The 14,216-nt window shown below is 30.6% G+C and overlaps 1 protein-coding gene across 1 annotated transcript; it reads left to right on the top strand.

Annotated features, from left to right (window-relative positions):
* The first annotated feature begins 1,248 nt into the window (after positions 1 to 1,248).
* On the top strand, positions 1,249 to 13,894 carry LOC129905883 (RUS family member 1). Its single transcript, XM_055981508.1, has 5 exons — positions 1,249 to 1,430; positions 9,701 to 9,883; positions 9,953 to 10,403; positions 10,463 to 10,953; positions 11,009 to 13,894. Exons 1-5 carry the CDS (start codon positions 1,364 to 1,366, stop codon positions 11,068 to 11,070), a joined length of 1,254 nt encoding a protein of 417 aa, XP_055837483.1. The 5' UTR covers positions 1,249 to 1,363; the 3' UTR covers positions 11,071 to 13,894.
* The last annotated feature ends 322 nt before the right edge of the window (positions 13,895 to 14,216 follow it).

Raw genomic sequence — 14,216 nt, 5'->3', positions numbered from 1 at the left:
TTAGAACTCTACGGGTAAATTCATGCGACCGAGGCATGCATTTTTGTTTTTCAAATATTTTCCGTTTTGTTTGCTAATTTTAAAATTTTGAAAGAAAAGAAAATTCAATAAAATGAATATTTTGGTTTATTCAGTGAAATCACATTTCGAAAATAATTTCATTAGAGGCATTCATGCAAAGCAAAGCGGTGTAAACTCTGGCTAAACCTGGTAAAATTGGCGATTGGTAAAGTTGAAATGCGCTACCGGTGGTCAAAACAAAAACTAAAATAAACAGGACGGAAGGAGCTAACATCCTACATTTTACTTTTTTTTTTGATAAGATTTTTGACATGGACGCCATTTTTAAAAATACAAAATGTAAACCATTGTATATATATTTCAAGGAAATATATATACAATGATGTAAACATCCATCCTGATAAAATTAGTTCAAAAGTTGAAACTACGACGCTAGTAGTATGTGCTCCAATCGCCAATGGTAAATGTAAGAAATGAACAGTCAAACAAAGTTTTGACAACGTTTCACAAATACCCCTATTATTAAAATATGTTCAACCGAAAGTTTTTTATATTTTTAATTTTTATACGTGAACTTTCTGCATGTACTGTATAATGTATACAGTATGTATGTATACAAAAAACCAAACAAGTGCAAATGCACCACACTGCCCACACTTGCACACCACGTGTTTCGTTAAATTTGATGTAAACAAATCCAAGACACAAACCAAAACGTGTTAATTTCGTTTGGTAAACAAACTAAATTCACCTCAATATACAAACATCATTCTGCACAAACTCAACGAACAGCTGTCAACAAAAATCTATTCATCTTCTTCACACTCACACGTTTGCCCATTCCGCGCCATATCAAACAAAAATTTTGTTATGGAAACTGAAGTAAAACGTCAAAACAAGTGCAGAAGCAGACGAATTTTTCTCACCTGCACTTTCGCTGTCGTTCATCACCACGACACCACCACAAAAACTCTGGAAAAAAGTTATTAAAACAAAAATAATAATTATTTTTATCGCCTATCCAAATCGGTCGATAGAAAATGAATTTACTGTGATTTTCAAGTCAATTAAATAGTAGTCGTGTGAAGGCAATAAAATAAATTTGATGAATGTTTGAGTAATCGGAAGTTAGCCAAAGTTTACACAAAAAAAAAAGTCTGCTGTGGAACTATTTTTAAGAGGAAAATCGGAAAAAGAAAAACTTTTATTTTCTTTTATATTTTTTCTTTTTTCTTATTTAAGTCTAATAACTCGCGTTGTTGCATCTCGAGTGGATTCTGGGTTGTGAAGTAGTTTTTGCTTGCTTTTATTGTTTGGATTGTGTGATTTAGTGGTTAAAGCTATGAAGGTGCACTTCAGAGAACAATACGGCACCAAAGGGGAGGAGATCCTTTATGTGACACCAGCAGGTGAGTCGAGTTGAGTGGAGCGGAAGTGCTTATCTCTCCTCGGGACGACAAAATATTATATTTGTATAAAAAAAGAATGTAATTGATGAGGCACCCAGCACATTTCTCGAATCATGTCGGTCGATTCGGCATGGATTGTTGGTTGATGCTATTGATGCAATGTACACGTAGCATCTCAAGTTCACTGTAAATAAATCTGGTTGATGTTGATACAAAAAATAAAGTTGAATCCTCTTGTTGGGAGCTCAAATAGCTATTTACTTAGTGGATTGTTATTTCTGGAATATATTTTTATAGAGATTCACACGAGTAACCTATCAATAGATTTAAATTACATTTTCAATATTATAAAGCATTTTTAATTGAGAACACACGAGTCCAATTAGAAGCAATTCCATTTTTGATGAGTCTTCTTCTCCATTATCGACGATAGTCATTTTTGATGAGTGCCCTTTTCTAATGATTTTTTGTTAATTAAGCAGTGTACCACTGCAAATCTCATAAACTGGTTCGTTGCGTAGAGACCCACGAACCACGTTTTAATCAAATTCTTCTTTCTTTTCGTTCTCTATCATAATATCAAATATATGCAAATAAAAAAAAATTAACAACTTATTTCTGTACTTTTTAAACTTTTCTGAATGCAAATTAAATTGCGACTTGTAAAAGTAGCTTTATTTTAGAAACACTAGAAAAGAAATGAAAATTAAACATATCTACATAATATAAGTACTGCATAGATTATTAAAAGAAGGTTGTTCACCTTTCATTCCATGGCTATGGCCGAAATTTGATCATACAATTTCGTTTCTATGTTTTTTTAATAGGTACACTCCTTTTCATCAGAATAGGTACACAGCTTTCAAATGTTCAGTATTCGTTTTTTTCTCACTGTGTAGGAAAAATAATAATTTTTTGATGTCAAGTCATTGTTTAAGATGTTAGCAGAATCAGCAAAAAAAAAATAATTCAAAACGTGTGGTTATTTTTCTTGTTTCTCTATGGCAAAGCATTTCACTTCGAAAAATTGAGTAATTTTTTTGTTTCATCAGAATAGGTACACATGGAGAATGATGTGAAAGTGGTCCATGAAATGAATTTAAACCAAGTTCTTCTTAAAAATGTATTTTACTTATTTTATTTTTTGTATAGTGGCGTTTTTATTATTTAAAAAAATAACAAAACTGTCCAGGAATTGCATTTTTAAATCTCTTTATGCAATCTATCTGAATCTCTTCCCTAAATTGTTAAATGGTGGGTTAGGAAATATTTTTGTCTTAAAATCGAATATCACAAATTTTATCAGTACGAACTAGCCATTTCCAAACATTTTCAACAAGGTTCAGGGTTGTTTTCAATGGTAGAAACTCAAGTACTTCCTAAATTTGCACTTCCTTCCAATATTTTACAGAGCATTTTTTGTGGTAGGAGGCGTGGTCCTCTTAAAAAATTCAGAATACTGGTTCACAAATACTAGAGAATTAAGGAAAAGTTTCTTGAATACGCATTTACAAATAATTGTGACCATTCTTCACGTTTAAAATTCATTATTTGTATTATCGTAGAAGATTACTTTCTTCCATGCCTTAACACTTCTTTTTTAACAATGAAGTTGGTCTCAAAATGGTTTCTCCTTTCGCAGAATGTTAAACTGATAGTTTAACTCACCAAGGACATCAAAATTAGATGTTCGTTGATCCAAAAATAATAAGAAATACCACTCAACTTTTCATGTGGTAAAGGATTTCAAAAACCTTAAACGCATACAATTCTGTTCTTGGTGTAGTAATGGTGTCTTTTCAAAATTCAGCCATTTTAGAAAATTGGGACTAATGACCATTCTATTTACTGTCCTAAAATTACAAATAACAAATGTTTTTCACTTTTATTCTTGTCGTTAATCCACCAAAACTGGTAGCACATGTAAAAATTTACTCGTCTTAGAGTGTTTTTTTTGCATTTTTTTTACCACCATTCATTTTTTTTAACCCCAGAATGTTTGTATCTGAAGTCTGGATAGAGCATATTCACAATTCGTAATTTTTTTTTTTATCATACCAGTACTGGTAGATCCTTCATTGTTTGTTTTTTTCTTAAGGTGTTTTCGCCAAAATCTAGCGATTTTAATCCTCCCATGTTTTTCAAAATGGTATTATGATTATTAAATTAAACTTAGGAAAGTCCAGTTATTTGTTTTAATGGTAAATTTGCTCAAAATCCACAAAAACATTAAAGATAACAAGGGTGTACCTATTCTGATGAAGAAAAAAATAAGTTGATTTTTCCTCAAAAAATACTTTACAAGAAAAACAATGCGAAAGTTATGGTCCATTTTGAAATAATTTTAGCTGTTGCTTTTCCCAACATCTTAAACTATCAAAAAACAATAAAACCTTGTTAGGTTAATGAACATTTGAAAAGTTGTGTACCTATTCTGATGAAAAGGAGTGTATATGAAGCTAGGTATACAAATTAAAAAACAAAATTAAGGTCAAAAATGAGCACACAAGGATTCAACGTACAGTTTTCAAATTTCAGTCAGATATTATTTTCAACACACAATGTGTATGGGTCGTTCAGTACCAAAATTGTAAAGCCATACTAATTCATCGCAGTTTATGTGATGAATGAAAAAATTTTCGAGTTTTTGGTTGAGTGCCTAAAATAAATTTAAACTTTGCAAGACATACAGTTAACCAATATTCGTTAAAGAGCCGAAAAAATTGATATTGCTCGTATAATCAATACCTATCTCTTAAAAGTTCTGCGAAACGAAATTAAACGGCGACAAATCTTGATGGCCATTTTTTATTTAATATTTAGGTATGCCTGGAACATAAATCGCAAATATTTTAAAAGATGGAATAATTTAGATAAATGTTTATTATGATTGACTTTATTTTATATTTTTTATATTTATGATTTCAAGTCCTATTTACTGCTCTTATAAAATCAAAAACTTCTAATTTCAGTATTAAAAATATTTCGTTAGCACTACCTACTAAGTAGTTTTTGGTTTTGGCAAATTTGGTCCCTAGATCGATCTTCGACATAATTTCTAAATTTCAATTATTCTTATTTTTTTGTAACAATATGAAGTAAAATAACTGTATTTAACAAAAACAAGCAAAAATTAGGCCAAATTTAACAGAAACATTTGTTTTTTTTTTTGCGCTAGGGAAGGCTTTAAAACAAAATTGGACTCCAAATTGATTAACAAACAAAAATCTAGACTTTTAAAGACTTGCAGTGGACGAATATTTGTTTTCAAAGTGTCGAAAGTATACCAAAAAATATTAAAAGCCGACAAATCTTCTCGATGGAAATTTTTTGGTTTCATATGCATTTTTTATTTCCTGCGCAAAGTCAAATAAGACCAATTCGGTATTTTTTTCAATTTTCCAGTTTTATTTCAAAACACTTCACATTTTCATTTAAATTGACATTCAATATAAACTAATAATGCACCCAAAGTGAGTTACAGAGAGCAGGAGTCTTATAAAAATCGTAAATCTTATACACCTTGTCTCAAGACTTAAAGGACCCACATTTTATATTTCCATTTTTTTTTACATGTGAAACATAAGACCCAAATCAAATTCTGGTACATACATACTTACCCCCTGAATACAATAGTGTAGCTGTGGCTGTAGCTCGTAGCGCAAGTTGAAGAATTCTCAACTTTTTGCTCAGCTACCGCCAACTTTTGTTGTTGTTCCCCTCAGTAAAATGTTGACAGTACTACAAACTATAGCCACAGCTGCACCATTGTATTCAGCCAGTTATGCACCATAGAATTGAATCATAATGTGAACTTTTTTTTTGTAAATGCCTTGGCCAAAAGTATTAGCCACCCCAAAAAAATGCTTTTTTGAATACTGGAAGTAACTGAAGCAAATTGTACAAAACTTAAAGTATTCACAGTTAGAAGGCTTCAGTATAATGCTAGCGTAATGGTCTCATTCACCTGAAAACAAGAACTTGCAGTAATTTCCGTCGAGATATAGTGAGAGTGCGTTTTTTTGCAACAATTCCAAAGAAATTTGGTGCTGAAGAAGAAGCATAATTTCCTTAATACAGTGGAGGAAAAATTAAGACTTGGGGTTTCATTCTTCCCGACTTATTTAAAAAATTGGTGATAAAATAAAATATAATAGCGAAATCGGCCCAATAAATTGCTAATGTTGTATACAGGGTGTCCCAAAAGTAATGGATCAAACGAAATATGCTAATAGGCCTACATTAGGGCTCTCAGAATTTGGTAACTTGTTCATTCCAAATCCTTACTGTTTTCGATTTAATGCAGTGTTTCTTAAATTTCGAAAAATCCCGACTTTGCAACAGTATTTTGCTTCCTCCGCTCAGCCTCGATTTCTGTTTGTTATTTTGCTCTGCAAACCTCTGTTTTTTTTGCATTCAAATTGTAATATCTTTCGTTCTAATTTCAACTTTGGAAATTTTTATACATTTTTGAAAACTGCAATAAAACGGCAAGTTTTCAAAATAATAAACCTGTGTCACACCATACAAATTTTTTTGAGGGTTTTGCTCTGAAATAAAAGTAAGAAATTGATTTTTTATAAAACATGGAACTGTTAATTAATTTACAGCAAAATGGCGTATGAAATAAAAAATATTTTGACTAATTAATTATTTCTTATTATTAGGCAATGTTCTAGTGAAAGAATTATAAAAAACAAAAATCAATTATGAGCGGAGGAGGCAAAATACTGATGCAAAGTCAGGATTTTTCGAAATTTCACATAAACTGCATTAAATCGAAAACCATAAAGATTTGGGATGAACAAGTCACCAAATTCTCAAAGTTGGCCTATCAGCATATTTCGTTTGATACATTATTTTTGGGACACCCTGTATATCTGTGAATGTACTGCGTAGATTATTAAAAGAGGGTTATTCACCTTATATTCTATGACTATATGGTTTAAATTATATAATTTAGTTTCTGTGTCTTTTCAAAAACGATACATTTATACAAATAAGAACAAATGTTGAAAGTCCACACCAAACGTTTGCATAAAAATAAATATATATAATGATTCAACCTTAGTTTGTTTTTTCTGGAATTTATTTTTTTAGACATTGAAATGAATAACCTATAACAATAGATTTAAATTACATACGAATCTAATTATAATAGATTTCATATTGATGGATCGAAAAGCATTTCCAGTTTTTATAAGTACATATATATCCTTTTCTAATGAAATTATATTAATTTAACGAAGATAAACGGTATCGAGAGTACCACTGCAACTTCCATTTACTATCCGTTGTTCTACAAAATCTTCTGAAATGGTTCATTGTAGATAAACCCACCAACCACGTTATAATCAAATTAAAATTGTAGACTTGCAAAGTCTCTTGCATATTAGCCACTCTTTTCGTTCTCTATCATACTATTAAATATTCAAATAAAATTAGTTAGGTACTCCTTATTTCTGTTCTTTTTAAACTTTACTGAATGCAAACTTTGTAAAAGTAGCTATATTTAAGAAAGAACGAAGCAGAAATGAAAATAAAGTCGTAGGTAGATACATATCTATGTTTGTACTGCGTAGATTATTAAAATAAGGTTATTCACCTTCCATTCTATCGCTGCTGTTCGAAATTTTATAACATAATTTCATTGGTGAACAGTTTTCAATTTGTATTACATTGTAATCTCCTGGGTAGTCATTCCTTAACGCGAAATCACTATCGAAGATATCGTTTTTTGTTTGCTTTCTGTAACTCGATTATTGGATATTGTCCTGAAGTAGTTTTTAAACTAACATAAGCTTTTTTTAATACTATTAATCTTATGAGAATTTTATGTAAATAAGCAAAAAAAAAATGTGTACAATAACAAAATGTCTATTAACTATGAAAGAACACTTTAAAAAAAAAACATTGCAATATTATATTCCCATTATTTTCATCGCTTCCTTTATTCCACCTTCCTTCTTTTTATATTCCAAAATAGAAATGTTCAACTTTTTCTGATATTTTGGGCGCACACCATTTTATTTTTCTCTTTCTAAACCTAATAATTTCTTCATTAATCAATCCAATGTATGCAATATCATGATGATAGGAAATCAAATGAATGACGATACTGTTAACGGTTATCGTTTTGGCAATTTATTGTTGAAGGTATTTCTCCTCCACGTGATTCTCTCCAATCCCCCCTCAATTTTTAAAATCGATTTACATTTTTAAATTTCTTTTCATGAGGGAAAAAGTTATGAGAGCTAAAAATATTCACATTAAAGAATATAAGATCAAAATAATTAATAATAGGTATGTAGGCTCTGTCCGATTGCGCATTCTATCCCATTTGGCATTTTGTCGAAAAACAAGCATCATTAAAAAAAATTCCCAGATTATGGCTCATGATCTTTCGACGCTGGATCTTATAGAACTAAAAGCGAGATAATCTGACTTCCCTGAAAATAGTTTTGCATGAAAAAAAAATTTTTTATTTAAACTTTCGTCTTCACCTAAAAATGCAAATTTGTATTTTCTCGCACATACCTACCTATCAAAAAAAATAAAGATTTGTTTTAAAAATAATCATCCGCAACCACATTATTTCACATATTTTAGGGATATGCCTCCATTTTGCACCTATCTTCACAAATTATCTGGAAATGCCTACCTATCTTATTTTTGTTGTTACCTAACTCGTAACACATTGATAAACCATTTCTAAAACTACAGTTGCAAATTAATTAAAACTGCTTTCATTGAAACTATCGCTAAAAATAAACCCTCTATATATATTAATTTTCTGATCATGATTTTTGATCACTTGCTTTCTTTCGATTATACTCTAGTGTTTGTGAACAGTCGACATTTTTTCGAACAATTTTGCTCCTGGGTATTGGAGATCAAATATGAATCTCAGTTCAAACTATTTGATTGGTTTGAATTCAAAGTACTTTTATTTTTGAACAATAATTTATTTTTGAACAAATTTTTTTACTCGATCGAACAAAAATAAACATTTTCAAATACTCATTAGAAGACGAATTTCCACGGGACACGAAAACAAGTTCGAGTTACAGATAAACTCGACTTAGCAGAAGTTCGAGTAACAGGCAGTGGCATTCTCTATCATCGTAATGCTATCTTGATTTCGATTTTTTTTACGTGTCTTAAACCTGCCTTATAGTTTATAGTACAAACATAGGTAGAGGTACTAAACGAACCGTAAATATTGTTTAGAGATGTTCTACTTTCTGTATGATATGAATCAAATTCACTTATTATAAATTGTACTTTCAATACCTAGTCAATATGAAAAAACAAATTTACCGTATATTAGAATAAAATATTCCACATACACCACAGTGACCGCTTAAGTTTAAACTCTAAAAAAAAATTAAACAAAAACTTAACACGAGGTCCTTTGAGAAGTGAGTTGATACAATAGTAAGTAGGTAAACCGTAAATTCTTTCCCCAACATTAAAGCTTGAAGAAAATCGAGTCACAGTTTTAGTCTGTTCTTCGAGGTACATAATACAGAAAAACAGAACAGTAATACCTTTTTTCGCATTCTCTTGGCATTAACAAATCCTTAAGCTTTTCCTTTTTACCTAGGGCGAACATAAGTTGATAATTCTAAAAGTAAACTGGGATTTATACTTCCATCAATTTAAAAGCATCATTCTTAAAACATTAATTTGAACACATTTAGTTTATTTATTTATTTTTTTAAACATTTGTGTAAAATTATTCCTAATCTATATTTATTCCCAATTGGAGTGAACTATTAAAAATAAAAAAGACAAGCTTGGCGTGAAAAGGTCAACCATTAACTTACCAGCTTCTATTTAAAATTAATGTTGTTTATCTAACAAATATCGACCTTTTCCATACTATTATATTTGTATCCTTCCGGCTATACCCAGAAATTTGTAATATTGGTCGTAACATATTATCGAACGCATTCATTTCTCATTTGAAAAGAATTGAGTACATACTCTAGGCTTTAGGAAATATTCATGTAAAACCAATTTTGTATTTCCCCAAAGACACATGTACAACACATAAATCATGCAAACCCCAATAAATTTTCTATTTGGTTTAAATAAAATATGCAAGAGGCCCAGATATTATAATATGAAAGCAAACATTTTTCTATAGAAAGTTCATAGCATTTCAATGTCCTTCTTTTTTTTAAAGATAAGAGCATTTGTAGCTTTAATAAAAAAAAAAAAAAAAAAGAAATCAACCCCAAAATGTCTTCCTTTTTTTATTTCAGATCAAAACAGCATTGTGCGAGTCCCCCTCAAGGGCGACCGAAATGTAATCCGTGAAAAGTTTTTCTTATTCCGTCTGTTGCAAAAAATATTCCTCCCCAAGGGTTATCCGGACAGTGTTAGCGATGACTATGCTGCATATCAACTTTGGGACACAGTGCAGGCATTTTGCAGCACAATATGCGGTAAGCATTAATAAAATTACCTCACGTATAAACTACTAAAGCAGCCCCCCTTTCAATTCTATTCCGCAGGCACACTTTGTACACATGCAATACTCAAAGGTATTGGAGTGGGCAGTGATAACGTCAGTGCCTATTCAGCTACCGTCACATGGATATTCAAAGAAGGCAGTGGACACATTGGACGGATATTGTTCTCATGGTGGAAGGGCTCACAACTCGATGTAGACTCGAAAAAATGGAGACTGAGGGCGGATTTTCTAAATGACGTTGCAATGGGTGTTGAAATCTATATACTTCCAAAATATCCATTGTATTCGACTTATATTCTTTGCTCAACAACTGTTTTGAAGGCGATAGTTGGAGTGGCTGGTGGAGCGACGAGGGCTGCTTTAACACAACACCATGCAGTGCGTGGCAATTTGGCTGATGTCGCTTCAAAGGATAGTTCTCAGGAGACTTGTGTGAATCTAATTGCTTCCTTTTTTGGGCTGTATCTATTGACTGTTATTAAAAATCAAACGTAAGTTCGAATAGAAATAAGAAAAGCCTTATAGCTTTTAATGTGTTTTTTTTTTTTAGGATGCTTTATACCGTTTTTGTGATTGTGATCTTTTTACATCTCTACGCGAACATGAAAGCCGTTAAGGCAGTTTGTCTGCGTACATTTAACGAATCGCGCTATCTCATAGCTCTCGAGGAATTTTTTCGCTCTGGTCGGCTACTATCACCACAGCAAGTTAATAAATTGGAACGAGTGACAATCGGTCAGACTGTGTCTGTTTCATTGAATATCCATTTGGGTCTTTCGGCGAAGCATTTAATTGATGAGTTCAAAACTAGTCATGTCTTAGAAAATGTAGTTTCATCATTTGATCCTCATGAACGGTTTATCATTGCTGAGAGCAAACGTTTCTTGGGCGTGTATCTGCATTTCGATACACGACAACAAGACGTGCTTAAAGCTTATTTCTTTGCAGTTTCATATTTACAGGATCGTAATCAAATTAAGGAGAAATATTGGGAAGTTCAAAGCAAATGGCAGGAGTTTGTTAGCATGGCTCAGCAAGAGGGTAAGTGGTAAGGAGGTTGGAATAAGAAACTAAATTTATCAGTTTTTCAAAATAGGTTGGTTTGTCAACAAACACCTTTTGATGGTTGACGAGTTTCGCCTGGATTGGAAAGCATAGGAAATCTATGCGGACTCTGGTTCCAGCATATTCTCAGTAGCTCAATAACACAACAAAATCACACCATGGACCAAATAATAAATGAAACGCGTATGTACCCCGAAACTTAATTTATTGCAAACAAAAATGTAAGAAAAATATAAAAATAGAATCCCTTATGATATTGTTCAATTAGAAAACCCCCGAAAATCTCATTTAAGATCCTATTAGTTTGCTTGCTAATATTAATGCGTTTTAAACATTCTCATAGTTTAGATGCATTTAAATTGCTAATCAACTTAAACAGTTGTAAAATACCTTAGGTATTTTTTTTTTTGTTTTATTTTAAATAAATTTATTAGTTAACATGTTTAACATATCTTACTTAGTAATCCAAAGAAAAAAAAATTTATAAGATGAAAAACCATATTACATAATATTTTAATTTGTATGTTTTGTAAATATTAAATTAAATCTTTTTATACAAAAAAAAAGAGAGAAAAAAAGAAAAACAACTCAACCCATGATAATACTACAAATTAACAAATTCTCTTCCATGCGCAACTCTATACCTTAGAACTTTTAAATTTTACAAAAAAAAAAAAACGTCTCGAAATGTGTAGTTTATTTGGTGTTGTAATATGTATTTTTCGATTTAACAAATTTATGATTTGTAGAAATACCTAATTTTTAATGTTTTTTAGCTGTCGTAGAAAAAATTAAAAGATTTTGGCTAGAAACACTTAAAATTTAGCTTTAAGCATTTATTCTTTAAGTAGTGTCTCAATAAGAACATAATCAAGTACAAGGTGTTAAAGTGGATTGTTGAAATATTTCTAAGTTTGGAAGCCATCCACCAGCACAGTGCTGTGTTATGTTCCCTCACTACCAAAAAGATATCAGTTACCCATGTTGTTTACATAATTTGAAAAGTTAATTTCAATTTATATTAAATCATCGGTCAGGTTCAGAAACTTTAGAGACTAAAAAGTTAGTCAAGTTTTCGATTGGTTAGCTTTCCAAAAAAAATCAATTCGGCTTAGAGAAAATTATTGGTAATTTGACTTAAAAATTAGTCAAAAAAAAAACTAACAAAATTGCCAAACCGGTTCAAAATAATTAACAAAGATTATTTTTACATCTAAATTGTACGGTGGTAGACTTTGCACAATTGGAAAGTTCGTTGCTTCGTCATATTTTTTTTTTTCACAATCAATACATATGAAATTGGCTAACCATCCAGCTGGCTGCAGGAACTTGTTGATTGAGGTCCGAATCCACCGCCCGCCTTAAAGCGTTGGTCACTAGATTCAGGTCGCCCAGAAACACCCAAATAGAAAATTCTCCCGTTTTTGTCGTCAAAAAGTGTGTTTTTTTTAATGAGGGTTAGTGAGACATTTTCATTAATTGTTTCTTTCAAAGAATTTCTCTCGTTATCCTTGAAGCTTTTCGGAGCAAAATTTCCAATTTTCAACTTCATCGTGTAATTATTTGGTTCAATAGAAATCCACCAACAAATTCCTTAGGCAAATCCCAAATCAGCAATCAGTGTGGAGAAAAACATGATAGAAACGATTTATGGTGTTGATAAGCTTAAACCCTACAATTGGTTGAAGAACGACATGTGGACGAGGTAGCGTAGTCTGCAGTGTACTAGCTTCTAAAACTCGGGAAGCACTCAAGAAACCCTTCCAGTCAGTTCAATCTGTAGCCAACTACTTCAATTTGGCGTTGAAAGTCATATTTAATCTTGTCATTCCAGTCATACTGTAACCCATAATATGGCATAGCGTTTCAGAGACAGTTTTCGGTGAAACAATTTTGTCTGATTTTTACTCTCTTGAGTCCATACTATCATAGGCTCCATTCGTATCTTTTATCAATCAATTCTCAAAGCCACTTCCCATTTTCATTTTACAAATGATCAGTCTCATTACGCCACCTAACCTAACAGAATATTTCAACAAGCTTAACTCTGTTCTCGAAATTTACACAACACAAACTTAGCTCAAATACATACAAAAATAAAATTTAACAAAAAAGAATATTTTCCTCACAAGCTTTGGTGTTTCTTTCGCATCTTTTTCAAGCAAAGTTATGGTAAGATTTGAAGTAAAAATAAAAATTAAAATAAAAAATTAAATTAAAAAAAACGAAATTATATGTAAATCATGAATTCCATTCCATTTATATGCAACGAATCTATCAATTAACTCAATTAGATTGATTCTCATTAGAAAAACAAAAAAAAAAGCATATTTACATAAAAATTAATAATGCGCTATCAATGTGTTTTATAAGTAGCCTCATATTACAAAAATATTAAATACTCTTGTATTCAAAAATAAACTTGCACACACAAAAATACATAAAATAAATAAACAAAATCTATTTTGCTAGGCTTTTAAATAAAAAAAAAGTGCAATATATGTGACTATAAGTAGATGATATTGTTTAAAATAATAAATTAGCACTTAAAAATTAAAAATAGAAACACATATTCACATTCCATTTTAAATTGTAGTAAATTAGAAAAACAAATTTGCAAAAATGTTTTGATATTTTTCTTCTTGTTTAAAATATCATAAGTGGCTAAGACACATAGCTTCAATGTCTTAAGTAAATAGACAAAAATCTTAGAATAAAAATGTTTTAAAGATTAAGCTAGCTCAGTCATTCTTTAAGTAGCTTAAGTTGAGTTTTCTAAAATTTGAAAATTTTAAATAAGTTTTTACTCGCTTTTCTTTGGTCATTTAATTGATAAGAGTAGATAATATTAGAATATAGGACTTTTATTTAAATTGTATGTTTATGTTGAATTTTTTAAAAGGGATATAATTTTAGATACATACATATTAGAATTTTTGTTCTAAACAAAATAAAAAATTACAATTCTTTATTTAAAAAAAAATTAAAACAATAACAATACAGAAGAAAAATAAATAAAATAAATTTATTAAATTTGAAAATTTTGGTTTTGCTATTTTCATTAACTTACTTAGTTTCAGCATAAATTGGAACCGCTAAAGGAATCATTTTTGAATCCCGCATGGTTGTTCAAATTCGGCCTTATCACGATTTCCATTCGTATCAGAAATTTTCTACGATTCACGAAAAAACGATCACAAAATCCCGATCGTAGTGACGATTTGTATGATATTTTCCAG

This window comes from Episyrphus balteatus, chromosome 1, assembly GCF_945859705.1.
Source record: "Episyrphus balteatus chromosome 1, idEpiBalt1.1, whole genome shotgun sequence".
Classification (NCBI taxonomy): domain Eukaryota; kingdom Metazoa; phylum Arthropoda; class Insecta; order Diptera; family Syrphidae; genus Episyrphus; species Episyrphus balteatus.
The sequence above is the reverse complement of the archived record's forward strand: the minus strand, read 5'-3'. Positions and strand labels throughout refer to the sequence as shown.